General features: G+C 46.0%; 1 protein-coding gene across 3 annotated transcripts in view; it reads right to left on the bottom strand.

Annotated features, from left to right (window-relative positions):
• The window catches only part of LOC138283999 (dual oxidase 1-like), a 785394-nt gene that overhangs the window by 278301 nt on the left and 490513 nt on the right, over positions 1-16580 (bottom strand). For all 3 annotated transcript variants that reach the window (XM_069222331.1, XM_069222330.1, XM_069222332.1), the window contains exon 15: positions 935-1072. In XM_069222331.1, the coding sequence (XP_069078432.1) occupies positions 935-1072 (138 nt within the window). The remainder of the gene's footprint in view (positions 1-934; positions 1073-16580) is intronic.

The following is a 16580-nucleotide window of genomic DNA, read 5'->3' as shown; positions in this document are numbered from 1 at the left end:
TGAGTACGTGGGATGGCTGAGGATCAGAGGCAGAGAGAACTGGAAGAGGGAAATTCCTAGAGAGGGTAGGACGAGGTTAGGGGATCAGTGGAAAAGGAAGCAAAAGGGCAACCAAGAGGATGGAGGAGGGGGATTCAACAAGCATGAGCCAGAGGAAGAAACGAGGAGCTGCAGTGTGGAAGAGAGGTTGGGGTGAGTAGGAAAGCCTACTTAATACATTTGCACTGCACCCATAATCGTCACCCATTTCCTGCCTCCGTGACCCCCTTCTATCACTACTACCTGACCATGAAAAACAGTCTCGTAGGCCCCAATCCACCTCATTTCCAACATCTACTTAGTCCTCACTCACCCCCAGTACTGGCTCTGCGTGCCAGCCTCAGTGCATCCACCATCTTCAATCACTGGCCCTACTATTAACTTAATGTATTCCATTGCAGGCCTATATATTTACTTCACATCATCCAAGGCCGGCCTCCATAGTCCCAGTACTAATATGCATCCTCTTCTAAATCTTTGCCCACAACCTCACTTGTGAGGGGTGATTCCTTACAATGCATCATAATAAGTAATGTAACTTCACGAGAAGTCACTTCTTCTAGTAACATTCTTATGACCACTTTCACAGACATCACCCCTTGCTGTCAACCCCCCAGAACCCCCCCCCCCCCCCCCCCCCCCCAGATATTTGACTCCTTTGGAATGTAGCTCCTGAAAACCGTGTTTTTTCTATGTGTCATTGCGCCTGGTAAAATGCCAATCAATTAAATTGTCTTCTTGTTTATCTCTCAATACCAAATGTAGTTCATTAAGTTGTGTTCGTCCTCCCTTCTATCAGAAAAGTCGATACAATTCTCTGCAGCAGACTTTCAAAAGGCCAAAAATCCATAATACTTTTTTAAATCAATTGAAAATATTTAAAGTCCCTTCAAACCTAGAGGCAGAGAGCAGAGGGCCACGATGAGGATTCCATATTTGACCCCGCTGCCCTTGAAGTAGTCGGTGACAGTGAGCGGTGTGCAGATGGGAAGAAGCTCCTCTCTGATCTGCTGTTCCTGGGGGCAGGGATCACCTGCAAAGAAGGAAACCAGAAAGAAAACCAGATTAGAACCGTTTCAAAATTAAAGTTATGAGTGTCCGATATTTTACATTTATTGGAAAAGGCTTTTTTTAAGAAGGCCCTCATAAGTTGCCATTTGTTAACCATTTCATTAAAATACACACCACTATTTTTTGTACTCTGAAATAGGCTTGCAAATTGGAAAGCAGAATGTAAACAGCACTTTTCATTGAGCTCCAATAAACATGAAGGTCGATTCACAGAAAATGAATAAACCGGTGCGTGTGCGGCTATGCGCGTATAATTTGCACAGGTTTACAATCTTTATTGTGATTCTCAAAGGTGACAGGCACATGAGAGGGGGGATCATGGCTTATGAAGGTCTTCTAGGCTACATCTGCAAGCCTTCACCCCATGAATGTGGACAGCTTGTAGAGCATGCAAACTGCGGACGTAGTGCTATGGCTTAGCCTAGATGTTCAATTGCACATTTTAAAAAATATATATATATTTCACTCAAAAGAAGTGTTTCCGGGTTAATAGAGTAATTGTCATGTGGCCCCGATTTACGTTTTTTTGCTGCATATTTTTAAGCTCAACCACGGCGTTTTACTACAGGCAAATGATTATAAGTGCAATAGTCGTCAAAACATAAAGTGCAAATGTTTATGAATACTGACATAACTACGACTTTATGTGTGTACCACATTGAGAATGTCTCCGCAACCATCGCTCCAATGGGAACACCTGCTTTGTTCAGTGCTTAATTTGGGCTTGTTGTTTCCAGGCACCAGCACTCATTTTTGAGGGCCGACATTTATTTTTCTGCCTCAAGCATTTACTGCGACGGAGGAAGAGAAAAACGAGAAAGTGTCACAATGTGATAAAGCAGAAAGCTGCAAGAGTGGGCTTGGTGCTGGTTGTTTCCGGTGCTGAGAACCAGTACTTTGAGGGCCGGGGCTTTTTTCAGCCTCAAGCATTTGCTGCGAGCAAAAGACACATATGGGAAAAACGGATGAACGGAAAAACGAAAAGGCGTCACAAAGGGAGAAAGTAAAAAGCTGCAAGAGTGAGCTGAAGGGGCAGGGAATGGCTTTAAATGGACTGAACAAGCCCGAGATGGCTTCAGGATTACTCTGCCTCCGTATTCAGTGTTTGCACATTTAATTGCAGCAGCGTCGTGTTTAAGAGGAGGGCTTTGGGCACCGGCACGTTTTTATTTACAACTTAAGCACTGGTTTTGCCGCCAACAAATTACACTTCTTAGTCAGGTAAAATGGGTCACCTCGCGGATGTTCTGCTTTGCTAAGAACAAATTTGAATGGCATAAATAATCCATAAAGCGTGTGGCTTACGATCGAAGATCTAATTTTTTTCAAGAGCAAACCATGTTCAGAGTCGGGACCAAGAAGTCTTATTAGCTATGGCTTTAAGTGGATCGGCCCCCCTGGGTCTCTGACCTGGTAGTAATCCTTGGCTTCTCTCAATAGTGCTCTATTGTGATTAAATAGAAATGTGTGTGAAGAAGAAAAATAATAGTCAATAGTGCTCAAACTATTGACAAGGCACAAGAAAAAGAAAATGCATTTCTTATAGGTGAGTGGGTGCGTGGAGTGTTGGGGGGTGATGATGTTAAGATGTGAGAGACCCTCCCCCACCATTTTTTCATTCCTTTTCCAGCCCTTTAATTAGCTAATAATGCAAAATATATATTGTATATGGCATTACATGAATCTTGAAAGAAATGTATGAATGGTCATTACCTCCCGTCCCTCCCTCGCCTTCCTTACAACCAATGAGGCTTCCTGCCTCCCTCTAGACACTCCCTTCCCTTTTTAAATTCCCCCCACCCCTACCACCTCCTGTTTTTTCTTGCCTTGCCCACGCTAGACTTACCTTTTCTCTTTCTCCCAAGGCGGGGCCTGGGTGACGTCGATTTCGGCACTCCTTGGGGCGCAGAGCTCCGCGAGTTGTGCTCTGGCCGGTCACGTCTTTTCAGAGCAGGCGGGGCTGCTCGTGAGACGCGTCCTGGGAGTCGGCTGACGGGGTCAGCCGGCTCTTTGCGGCTGGGGCGTCAGTTTCCGGTTCCTCGGCCTGCGGAGCCGCGTTGAGGTGCTGAGGGACATTTTTTCTCGAGCCAGGGCTGGTAGGACGGGCGTTCTGCCCGCAATTTTATCTACATTCTTTAATTTTATCTTTATGGGGATTGGTTACTGGATGATTAGTGGGAGGTCCTGGGCCCTGTATATTTGAGATTACATTCAGGGAGGTGGTAGTGTTATTTGATTCTACCATGCCGAAGGTGCCTGCTAAGCGACGTAGGATTGTTTCTTCCTCCTCCGCAGGGGAGTAAGGGGCTGCTGACATTTCAACCCCTGGGGGGTCACCAGGTTCCGGATGGTGGTGCTGCACCACTCATGTCCAGGGAGGAGGTGCAGGACATGATCGAGGTGGCTGTTTCCAGGGCTCTCCAGGCAGGGATGGCCAGGCCTAGCCGGTCTGAAGCGTCAGTTCCTCCTGCTACTGCGGGGAGGTCCTCCTCAGAGGATGAGGAGGGGGAGGCTCCATCTACTTCCTCTGGTGGGAAATATGTCTCCAGGGAAGAGATGTGGGAGGTGATGGCACATGTACGGGACAATTTAGGGTTTCCAGTGTTTCAGCCTATGAGCTCTGACTCTTACTTATTCCCGCAGTATCAGACGCCTTCTAAATTTGCCATGCCTTTTCAGGGACCTGTGAAGGATATGGTGTTTTGAGAATGGAAGGATGTGGATAAAGCTCAAGTGCCACGATTCCTTCAGAAACTTTATTTACTAGAGGGGGAGGATGTGCTACCTTCCTCTGTTCGCCTGGATTCAATTTTGGCTACCCTGATTGGCAAAACGGCGGTCAATCCGGAGGATTGTGTGCCTACTGATGCCACGGATCGTAAGGTGGATTCTGGGCTCAAAAGGGCTTTTGCGGCTGAGAATCTGGCCCTGAGAGCGGGTGTATATTCTGCTTATGCGGCCCAGTCGTTGGTACAGGACTTTGATAAGCTGGCAGTGGCTATTCAGGAAGGTGCGGAGTGTTCCGAACTCCTGGCTGGTATGGAGCAACAGGCCAGGTTGCTGGCGGATGTATCATCAGATGTGGTCCGTACTTCGTCTCTGGCATCTGGGGCTTTGATTGGGGCCCATAGGTCCCTTTGGTTGCGGTCTTGGAAGGCCGATCCTGGGGAGAAGTCTGCCCTCCTGCGACTGCCCTTTGAGGGTCGTAGCCTGTTTGGAGATCAATTGCCTTCAATGCTTTCCAAGGCGTTTAAGGAGAGGAAGCATGCCTTACCTTATAAAGGGGGATCTGCTTCTGGCAAAGGGTGGAAGAAGCATTCTCGTTCTTCTCCCAAGATGGATGCAAAATATTTTTTTCATTCAGGAAACAACGTTTTCAGCCCCGTTTTTCTCCTAAGAAATCTGCCCCCTCGAACCGGGGTGGGTTTAAGAAGGGGTCCTGACAATCACTGTGGGCCTGGCATAGGGCAGGTTGGGGGAAGGCTAAGACACTTTCTTTCGACTTGGCAGGAGAGTGTCGACGATCATTGGGTGCTGGACATTGTGGCCAATGGTTACGTCATCGATTTCGTTGCGGTGCCTCCGGATTCAGGGGTGCGTTCCAATCCTCTGCCTGTTCTTATTCGGACAGACAACTTAGTGACCAAGGCTTATATCAACCGACAGGGGGGGACCAGGTCGAGGGCTTTGTTCAGTCTGGCCAGGAAGATTTTTTTGTGGGCTCAGGAGTGGGTTCCTTCTCTCAGAGCTACGTACATTCGGGGGGTGGTCAATGTTCGGGCGGACCTTCTCAGCAGGGTGATTCCTTCCTTACAGCTTTTCTCCCTCCGGAGGTCGCTGTTTCTTCGTCTTGTTCGTCTCTGGGGTCTTCCGGTGTTGGATGTGTTTGCATCCCCGGAAAATGCGAAACTCAGTCACTTCTGCTCCCGGTTTCGGTGTCCTCAGGCTTGGGAGGTGGACGGGATGTCGTGTCCTTGGCCTCGGGGCCTTTTGTACACTTTCCCGCCGTTTCAGCTGATCCGGCCTTTTCTGTTGAGGGTGAGGCATCTGGGGGCCAGGGTTATCTTGATTGCGCCCCATTGGCCGAGGGCGAATTGGTTTCCATTGCTACAGCTGATGGCTTCCGGCCGGATGTGGCCTCTTCCTCTTTGTCCGTCTCCCCTGGAGTTTCCTTGCCTCTCGATGGGGTCATTGAGGAGGTTACACTTGACGGCCTGGAAGTTGAACGCCGGGGTTTGACGGGTCTGGGGGTCCCAGTGGCTTTGAGTTCTAATTTGCTGGCTTCCAGGTGGCGTTCCACTTTGCTTTCCTATGGTAGACAGCAGAAGGTTTTTTCTTCTTGGTGCTTCCGGCATAAATTGGATCCTACCTGCGCGTCTATATTTGATGTGATACAGTTTTTACAGGATGGTGCACAGTTGGGGTTGTCAGTAGCGTCTCTGCGGGTGCAGTGGGCGGCTATTCAGGCATTTAGAGGGCCTTGGCGTAATCTACCGGATGAGGGTCATTTGATGCCGAGATTTTTTCAGGGGCTTCTTAATTTGTTTCCTCGCCCTGTACGTTCTTTTCCTTCCTGGGATCTTTCTTTAGTTTTGGATGCATTGACCGCTGCCCCTTTTGAACCACTGGGGGACTGTGATTTGCGACATCTTTCTTTGAAAACGTTCTTTTTGGTGGCCATTATTTCGGCCCGCCGTTTAGGGGAATTGGGGGCCTTGGCCTGTTCTTTTCCTTTTTGTAAAGTTTTTCAGGCTCGAGTGATTCTTGTTCCGGTTCCTTCTTTTATTCCGAAGGTTAATGCTTCTTTCCATGCTCGCCAGGAGGTCATCCTGCCTTCATTTTGTCCGAATCCCTCTTCGGATGAGGAGGTTCATTTACATTCTTTAGATGTGCGAAGGGCATTGTTGGAGTATCTGCGTGTAGTGGCTCCTTTCCGTAAGGGTGATTCGCTTTTTGTAAATTTCGGTCCACCCCGTAAGGGGGAAAAGCCTTCCACGGCTTCTTTGAGTTAGTGGGTGAGATCTTTGATTCTGTTGGCTTATTCCTTGAAAGGGGTGGTTCCCCCCCAGGGGATTCAGGACCGTTCTACCAGAGGTATGGCGGCTACAGTGGCTGAGCTTCAGGGGACTTCGGTGGTGGAGATTTGCAGGGCTGCCACTTGGGCCTCTCCTTCGACGTTTGTTCGGCATTATAGGCTGACGGACTTGGGTGGTTTGGAGTCGGTGTTGGGTCACCAGGTCTTATCCTCTATGAGGTAATAGGGGTAGGGTCTTGGTGGCCTGCGTGCATTATAATAAACTTATTGCAACTCAGTGTCCGTCTTCTGTATGTTTCTTGCTATGTATGATTGGTTGTAAGGAAGGCGAGGGAGGGACGGGAGGTAATGCGTCCATTTTCTTACGATAATGGCATTACTCCTAGTCCTACTCCCTCATCTTCCTTTCCGTTCCCTCCCGCCCCCCCAGTACGGATGGTCTGAGTTGCTACTTGGGCTTGGTTTTTGTACAGGAGGTGGTAGGGGTGGGGGGGGTTTGAAAGGGGAAGGGAGGGTCTAGAGGGAGTCAGGAAGCCTCATTGGTTGTAAGGAAGGCGAGGGAGTAGGACTAGGAGTAATGCCATTATCGTAAGAAAATGGAAGCAAGACGCCTTGAATTGTTATCCTCGGTTGCAGGTTCTCAATAAGGCCTTTTTGGTCTCTAAAGATAGCTCTCTGTGTACTGCAGCACAAGAACCACCTCAGGGAAGTGGAAGATCTACCAGTACACCCTCTTTGTTTAGGGAAGCTTACCAGTTATCCTTGGACGATGCTTTAAGTCTCAGAAAGCCGCTCATCTTGGATCGCCCATTGTCCATGCCGGGATTAGTGATCCCAATGGGTTGCTGGCAGGTGAAGGTTGCAATCAGCTGCTGATTACAACCTCGTTTTCAGCCAGCCTTTTCATGAAGGTTTTACCACCATGATAAGGCTGGCGGAGAAGAGGTGCAGGGGGCCACAGGGGGGCCATTGCACTACATTTGGCATGGGAAGTGCAGGAGTCCCCCCGCCCAGCACCATCACAATGTTCACTGTCTGCTGCGCAGACAGTGAACATTGAGAAGGTGCTGGTACACCTTGAAGGCAACAGCAATGCTGATGGCTTGATTTTGAGCCGGAGACAATGCTGCCACCAGTTTCACGCTAGGCTGGCAGGCAGAAACCTCTGTATGTGCCCCTCAGCCTAGAGGGAAACTTGTAATACTTCTGGCGGGGTGGTCGCCACTACAGCAGCAGCCACCCTGTCAGGAGTTTGGCGGCTGGGTGTTCCCATCAGCCAAACTCATAATTAGACCCTAAATGTTGAGCAAAAACACATCCTTAATGCAAACCATTTAACACCAGAATTTTCTTTGATGAACATCAATGACTCTCCCTCTGCCCAATTTAAAATATACAGTAATTGGATTAGAGAAAGTAAACCCAGCGGTATTCCCCATGCAAATCAGGTGGCTTCTATCCACTCTATAATTGCTGTTTGAAAGTCAAAAACCATAAGCAAACCTTTGAGTGACCTCTAACAACTAAGTGAAACAGTAGTTGGCTGTTGAACAGCATTCTCAAAATCCACCCTGCGGTTTGGGAATCTAATTTTTTCTTCTGCTCTCCCCTGTATAAGAATTAGATGACTATTTGAAAAGCTCTTTAAATGTATGTCTGTCAAACTAATTAGCCAATAATTTAGAGGTAGGATTCCAACCCTTTTTTTAAACAAGCATTTGCAATGCAATGGGTCTTGAGTTCGCTCGAGTTAGAGCTATTAGCGTTGTAAATTCTGAACTGGACTTTCCTTTCCACATAAATTGAAATTGAAAATAAAACAGTTGACATAAGCAAGCCAATTCAAAGCGCCACTGCAGCCATGAGCGTGAGCACAAAAGAGAGACACAAAAGGAAAAAGAAGTTCGCTTGCAGTTAAACGGATCACCAAATGTGCAAATATCCATGTAACAGGGTTGATGGCCAAGGCGGTAACAAAACTGCCCCAAGGAGGGACAAACATAAAGAGTTTACCAATGATAACAGAGGATTTTTGAAAGGCAAGCCCATGAAGAAGTGATAGTGATGGGCGAGCGGTGGGTGTGGTTAAAAGCCCACAGATAGATTACAACACGTCAAAGAGCTTGCACGCTCAACCTAAAAATGGGCTCTACTACTGCCCCTCCCACCAGGATATGGAGATTTCACCAGTCACATATATCCACATATATGGAAAACCATAACATTTAGCCCACGATTTCAGATTAATGTGACTACTGGGGCCAGGAGATCATACTGCCCCCCCTGGCACTGGAAAGGAGAGTCTGGATAGAATTTGTTGCAGTTGTCATTGAACATGATTTGGCAAATTTATGATTAATCATATATTTGCTTAAAGACATTATGGTTAATGGCCTTCCAAATATGTTCGCAGAGAAAGGTTGCCCAATTACCCTCAGGAATATTTAACAGTGAGGCTAGTTTGAGTGAAATATATTATTCACCAATCTCTAAACCTATTCTTGACCCCGCCGCAGTAGTTTTAAAGTTAATTTCCTGATATTTAGTGTTGAATTAGGCAACTTATTTTCCCTTATAGGTGTTTTATAATTCTTTGTTAATACTTTTATTTCATTATCCAATTCAAAATCCCAATTACAGAGCTGTTTGTTTAGAGTTTGTATTTTATACATTTTCTGTTTTGGCTCACAACAGCAAAAATCAACCTATTTTTTTCTTTATTTGCCATTGTAATAAACACTGCATTTTTTTATTTTTTCCATAAAAGTGTTTTACACCCTTTTCTACTATATTTTATCATCATCAAATATTCTTTATTTAGGTTAGGATACGTGTTGGACTTGGCCCTCACAGCAGGGCCAGCCCCAACCCTTCTCTACTCCTGTTTTCTGAATTTCATTTATGTTGACATTAGGACTCTGTGCACTTTACCACTGCTAACCGGTGCTAAAGTACGCCAATAAAGATGGTAAAACCAGCTTACACCCAATTGGAACGTTTAATTTACTTATAAATCCCTAATAAAGTGGTTCTACATATACATAGGGCCTGTAAATTAACTGTTACATGGTGGCCTGCAGCACTTATTGTGCCACCTACTTAAGCAGCCCTCAAAACATGTCTCAGACCTGCCATTGCGGCCCGTAGTGTGGTTTTAAACTGCCAATTTAGCCTAACAAAATAAATAAATCTTTTGCCAAGTTTAAACCTCTTCTTTCAATATATTTATGGCACTCCTAGGGTAGCCATTAACATCCTATAGGTCAAGATGCACTATATTACAAATTTGGATATGTACTTTCAAGTTTTACATGTCTTGGTAGTAAAATAAAATCCTGCAGTTGTTTTTCACTAGAAGGGTTATTTGGGGAATAATTTGATCCTACAGAGGCAGGAAAGTGTCATGGTCTAATGAAGGCAGGTGAGTGTTTTGACTATTACCTGCCAGGACACAAAATCGTAGATGCTGTTTGCCCACAGAAGCCCCCCACTGGGGGCAGCCCACAAAGATTGTTAGCGTAGGAGTGGGAGTGGACATTGTCCCAGAAATGGGGAAGGGGTTTAACAGAAGCAACCTCAGTGTCCATGGGTGGGATGGAAATTGCAGCCATGGCACACTTGCATGGAGAGTTACAGGCAGAGGCCTAAAATCAATGGAACTGAGGTTGAAGCTCTTAGAGATACAGGGGCCAGTGTGACTATGGTCACAGAGAAGCTGGTTTCTCCAGGGCAGATCATACCTGGTGTGTGCAAGTAGGCTCTGAGGCAGTTTGCTGGTCTTTTCTCCCTAACCCCTGGACTCACACCATGACATTGACACTGTTGACAGCCTACCTGTCGAAAGCAAGTTGAACATGCTGTCTGACTAGGTCAGAGACAGTACCAAAGCTGAGGTAGCTAAGATGCTGGGACTGGGGGTAATTGAGCCTTCTGTCTATTCATGGATACTGGTACCCAAACCTAATTGCCAGGGGGAAAAGAAAGAGTTGAGGTCCTGTGCGGACTACAGGGGAGTGAATGCAGTCACTAAGACCCTATGCCTAGACCTGATGAGCTCATAGACAGGTCAGGAGCTGCAAAGTACCTGAATACATCTGATTTGACATCAGGCCACTGGCGCATTGACGTAAGTGACGGAGCAAAGAAGATGTCAGCATTCTCCACACCAGACAGACATTACCAATTTGAAGTAAGGCCCTTTGGCTTAAAGAATGCCCCTTCCACCTTCCAAAGGTCGGAGAACAGGGTCTTGTCTGGGCTGCAGCAGTGAAGTGCAGCTCATCTGGATGACATAGCTAATTACAGTTTCACCTGGGAGGATCACCTGACACACCTGAAGGAAGTGCTTCCCGCCCTGCAGAAGCCAAGCCTGACTATTAAGGCCAGTAAGCGTCAAACAGAGTTCAGTTGTGTACTTAGGTCAGCTCGTAGATGGAGGCCATCTACATCCTCTCTGGACTAAAATCCAAACCATATTTACTAGGGCTGCTCCTACAACTCAGACCCAGGTCAAGGCCTTCCTTTGTCTGACTGGGTACTGGGTACTATAGAAGATTTGTTCATAGCTATGGGACCATTATGGCTCCGGTGACAGAATTCACTTCTTAAAGAAGAGACCAAAGAGAGTTATGTGGGCTCCAGAGAGTCAGAAGCCTTTGACACTCATATATGTTCAACACCAGAGTTGCCCCTGTATATACCAAGGAATTTGTGGTTCGGACAGATGCTTCAGAGCATGGGATTGGGGTAATGTTGGCAAAGGTAAATGAAGAGGGTCTTGACCAGCCAATTGCCTTTATCAGCAGTTGACTGCTCCCCAGAGAGCAAAAATCGAGGGCCATCGAGAGGGTAGCCTTTGCTGTGGGTTGGTCCCTGAAAAAGCTGAGACCATACTTGTTTGGTACTGACTTTTGTATTCAAACTGTCCACAGACCTCTCAGATGGTTCATGCAGATGGGGGGGAGAATCCTAAATTGTTGAGGTGGTCCATTTCCCTACAGGGGATGGACATCACATTGGAATACAGACCATTCTAATGCAGATGGACTTTCTAGGTATTTCCACTTAGCGGATGAGGACTATCACGGTGTAGGTTAGTTACACATCACTTTTTGTTTGGGAGGGGTCTATGTGAGAAAGTTTGTTATTGTGAGCTGATGTCAGCAAGTCTGACATCAGCTCAGAACAGAATTGTGAGAGATTTGATCGAATGTAAAGGAGATGAAGGCAGAGTTGGATGGCTGAGCTGTTTCTTCCTGGAAGCTTGTATTAAATACGTATATTTATACTTACAACTATGACATCTGGTCTTCGATTTAACAGAAAGTAATTTATTTTAGCATGTTCACTAAATGTTTTATGACTGATACTGGTGGTAACTGACCCTGACTGTGATCTGGGCTCTGCTAAGCAGGCCCAGGGCCAGTGCTCTGAATATAAAGGTATATGGTAAAGTTGCACAATTGCAATTGGCAATGACAGACTTTGGTAAGTTCCTATCAGATAATAGGGGAAGAGGGATTAAAACTACCAATAAGTCCCTAGTATACAATGGGGCTGGGAAGTTTAGAGACCCAGTAGATTTCTTGCACCGGAATGTGTACTGCTGAGTGACCTGTTGCCATTTTCAAATGCAGCCCTGCATTGCAGACGGTCTTTAAAAAGTAAAATGTGTGCAAATTGGACTTTGGAATTTGAGGTAATTCCAAAGTGATAATCTACCTTATTGTTACATAAATATCACCCCACGGTCTCCCCTAGGTGCCCCAGGGGTATGGTGCCATGTAACTATAAGCAGGGACATTATAAAATATGTTTTATATGCCCTGCTGAGAGAAAAAAACTGCACTTTTCATTTTTCCTTATTATAGATACTTAGCTCCATAGGCTAAAATGGGAATATTTTCCATAAGTATTGTCAGGAGGGAGTTAAATGTGTCACGAAGAACTCAAAAGAATGATAATGATAAATCCAACAACCTGCCATTGTTTAATTTATCCTAACTAGTACAGAAAGACTTTTCTTACTGACTGCAGTCTACTAGTGGCCTCTCCTTAATTGTCAGCATTAACAGTATTAGCCAGGCTGCTTTGATGAAGTGATAAGTGGCCTGCACTGAGCAGAGGTTATGTCAAGGGGGAGGTGTGCAACTGCAGAGGTCAGGCCAGGCCAGGAAGGTGGCTGAGTAAGTCAAAATGGGCTTCAAAGGAAGCAGGACAGAAAGGAATGCCAGCCTGGCCTGCCCTTTCACCCTGCACCCCATAGATAGATATCATGCCCAGGAAAGGAATCTGAAGATGGTCTGGAGAGGGAGTGTTAATGGAAATGTGGCAAACTAGTAGATTGTTTAACCAGTTCTTGCTTCTCTGGAGAGAAAACATCCATCTTGGATTTTAAATTGCAGTGCTTTAGGGGACAGGAAAATGCCACCCTTTGGAGGAAGCTGTCATGCTTTTGGGTTGCACCCTGCATCTTCTTGCCAATGGTGCCCACCTGCTTGTCCCCCAAGATAACTGAATAAGCATGGCTGAACTCCATTGCAACTCAGATCTGTTGGTTGAAACCACAAGAATAAGGACTGCCCTGCTGAATCCCTGGTCTGCAACCAAGAGGACTGCAGTCTGAAATACTGCTCCTGTTGCACACTGGTACAACAGCCCTGACGACATTGCCTTGCTTCAAAAGGACAACCTTCCTGAAAGCATCAGGTTAACACAGCTTACCTGTCCCAACTATCACAAAAGTCCCCAGTGTCCAGTGGACTTTTTAAGGATTTGGCATTGTAACCCTATACTTCCAAGAACAATCTCAGAGCTTCTAGACACTTGGATGTGTGTTTTGGATGCTCTGAACCCTCAGGAGGAACTTCAGGAAGAAGTCCCAGAAGGTTGGAGAAGTTTGATGCAACTTGTGGAAAAAGCTCCCTAATAGGACCGACCCGGTGTCATAAGTCAAGCGGACTACCTTCCCCCGCAATCTGGCCTGAAATTTAGGTTCATCCTGATGAAAGGTCCAGAGACCAAGACTTCCAGGATTTGACCTGCACCTTGTGGAAAAGCACTCTGACAACATTGTATCGAAAGTCGCTTGCTGGAAAGGACCGCACGACATCGAGAGAAAAAAAGCTCCAGAAACGTTTCTCAGTGTGAAGGCAAAATTTTGACTTTGCCCTCATCAAGTACGGACAGATTTCCCCAGTTGGCACACTTGATTTCTAAGTGCTAAAAAGCACATTTTTTTAATTCAGATTTAAAAATTCATAACTCTGATAACTTTATTGTCATTTAAAAAAAAAATATTTATTATTTTTATAACTGAGTGTGAGATTTTGATTGTGTGTTGTGTCTTACTTATTTCTTGTATTGGTGTATTTAAATGCTTTACATACATGTCTCCTATGTTAAGTCTGTCTGCTCATTGCCGAGCAACCAGCGGTTAATCCAGGGGCTAATGTTTTGAGACCTTCACTCGACCTATCATTGTCTTGGGGGCAGTATCGCTAGTAGTACATGTTTACTTACCTCTTTAATAACATGCCTCCAGTATATTTGGTATTCAGCGGTGTCGATGTGTTTGAATTACACCATAGAGTAAAGTGCGTTAAGATCAGTGCTAAATTGACACAGGCCAACATTTTAGATTTTTGAAATTTGGACTAAAACAGATTTTTAATCATTCTTTTTATTTTTCCTAATTTATTTCTGATTATGAAGTTTGTGTGACCAAAAATTAGGGATACCATTGAGCTGGATCTGGCTAAGCTGAACAAACTCAAAGTGGTTGAGCTTATCGTTCAGTGTAGGTCCACGGAAGTACTTAATAGCAACAAGATCAGAAAGGAAGAGTAGATTAAGGGCCACATGTACAAAGATCCGGTTTTGCAACTCGCAATTTGCAACTTGCAAAACCATATGTACAACTGTGTCAATGACACTGTCTGCAATTCGCAATAGGGTCGCAAATAACCTACCTCATGAATATTCATGAGGTAGGTCGCAATTTGGAATGACGCCACTCACAGGGATGGAGGCCTGCTGGTGTCAGCAGACCACCATGTCTGTTACTGCTTTTAAATAAAGCAGTATTTTTTTTTTTTTTAATGCAGCCTGTTTTCCTTAAAGGAAAATCGAATGCATTTCGAAAAAAAAAATGACAAGTTTTCTTTTCATTTTTTCAGAGCAGGTTGTGGTACGTGGGACCACTGCCTGCTCTGAATTTTTTTTCCGCATGCATTCACAAAGAGGAAGGGGTCCCATGGGGACCCCTTCCCTTTTGCGAATATTAGCACCAATTTGAAATTGGTGCCAACTGCAAATGTTTTGCGACAGCATTCGTGGTCACAAAACAATCATACATACTATTTAGATTCAGTATTAGGAAGGGACGCCCTTGACACGCTCCTGCCTAATACCTAATTGCAAAACCCAAACTGCGATTCAGTAACAAGTTACTGAATGGAAGTTTGGGCTTTGTACATCCCAAAAAGCATTTTTCTAGTCGCAAAGGGGCCAATTCTGTGAATAAGCCCCTTTGCAACTAGAAAAATGCTTCGTACATCTGGCCCTAAGTCCCTTAAGTCCTGGGCACAGGCAGCTCCAGAGAATGGGGGGGTGAGAGGGAGGTAGCTCCTCCTACAACCTCTACCAGGAGGAGGAGGATAATACCCTGTTCACAACTTCCAGTACTAGATTTGTGCTCCCAGCTAGAGGAGAGAGGGAAGGCTCCTCCAGAGGGCAATCAAAACTGTCTATTGAAGAGAGAAAGCTTCAGGCTCAGTTGGAAGCCCTACATATAGAGAAGGAGACGCTAGAGCTGGAGAAGAAGGGGCGGGCAAGGGAAGCAGAGAGAAGAAATGGTGGCAGTGACAAAGAAGAAGGTGCTGAGATGCCCAAGGGGTAAAGGTAGGTCTAGTTTCCCAACTGAATACATCCTATGTACACTGAGGGGCATGGAATGGATAAATAGTTGACTGGATTTGAAAGGGCACCTGAGATGGGAGGGATCCATTCTTAGTATTGGGCTTCACTCCTGTGGGAACTGATATCAATAGTTTGGATGGATTGGACCCTGACCCTAAAAGGGGATAAGGCAACATTGTAATCCCACATGAAGCAATGTTTAGTAAAGAAATTTGGTCTGACCCCAGAACAGTACAGGGTGAAGTTCAGGGACACCTAGAAGTTGATCACTGTCTCGGGTGGACTTTGTAGAGATCTCAGTGTAGGCACTGGAGGGCTAGATTAAGGGTAATCAAGTGAGTATCTATGAGGGGCTGTATAGTTTAATTCTCAAAGAGCACACCCTGACTCATTGTGTACAAGAGAAGTTACCCCAGTATCTAGTGGACTCAAAGTTGTCTGGTCCCAGAGAACTGGGACAGACAGCTGAGGAGAGGGTGAGAACCTGGGTTTCTAATCAACATGAGGGAGGTGACCAGAAAAAAGGAGGACAGGTCCCCTCCCAGGGGAAAGCCCAGGGGAAAGAAGGTCAAAAACTGAAAGAGTCCTCACAAGGCAACAAAATCAGGCATAAGAGTGTGGGACCCAGAGCCATGCCACTTTGAAGAACAAGGGGTATTTGGGGAAGAACTTTGATCCTACAAAGGGAGAAATGTTTTGCGACCTGATGGAGGCAGATCAGTCTTTTGACTATTATCAACCAGGATGCAAGAGAGGAGAGGCTGTTTGCACAAGAAGCCGCCAACTGGTGAGCAGTCAACAGGGATTGCTAGTGTAGAGGGGGTATGGGATTGTCCCAGTGATTAGGAAAGGGTTAACAGAGGCTACCTTGGTGTCTTTGGGTGGGGTGGAAATTGCAGCCCTGGCCCTTTTGCCTCCCAGCATGGAGAGGTATAGGCAGAGGCCTAAAATCAATGGAACTGAAATTGAGCCTCCTTTAGATAGAGCAGCCAGTGTGACTGTAGTCACAGAGAAGCTGGTTTTGCCAGAGCAGACCATACCTGGGGTGTACCACCAGGTAACCTATGCAGACATCAGAACCAAAATTCATCCCATGGCAATGGTGAGTTTGGAAGGGGAAGGTGTGACATGCCCTAAGCAGGAAGCTGTGACTTCCGCACTCCCAATGGAGAGTCTATTGGGAAATGATCTTGAAGCTTTTGACTGGTCAAGGGGAGATAATGGTCCATGCAAGGATGATGGATCTACTTGGGTGGGTATGTCCTATGAGCATGTGACAGGCTGCTCAGCAGGGAAAGGCTGGACACTCGGACTCTGGAATAATGGGTCGAGCATCCAATGACACGAGAAAAGGCATTGGGTCTGGTGAGTCCTGAAGGGGAGGACCTGACCTCTGAGGGTTGAATTCCAGCCCTTCCATATCTGTCTGACTTGGCAGAATTGACAGTAGCTGGTGGACCCACCAGAGAGGGGTTTGGCAGGGAAAGATGGATTGTCCCACACTTGAGGGCGTGAG

The sequence above is a fragment of the Pleurodeles waltl genome, chromosome 3_1 (assembly GCF_031143425.1).
Source record: "Pleurodeles waltl isolate 20211129_DDA chromosome 3_1, aPleWal1.hap1.20221129, whole genome shotgun sequence".
Taxonomy (NCBI): domain Eukaryota; kingdom Metazoa; phylum Chordata; class Amphibia; order Caudata; family Salamandridae; genus Pleurodeles; species Pleurodeles waltl.
This window is presented reverse-complemented; position numbering and strand designations above follow the sequence as displayed.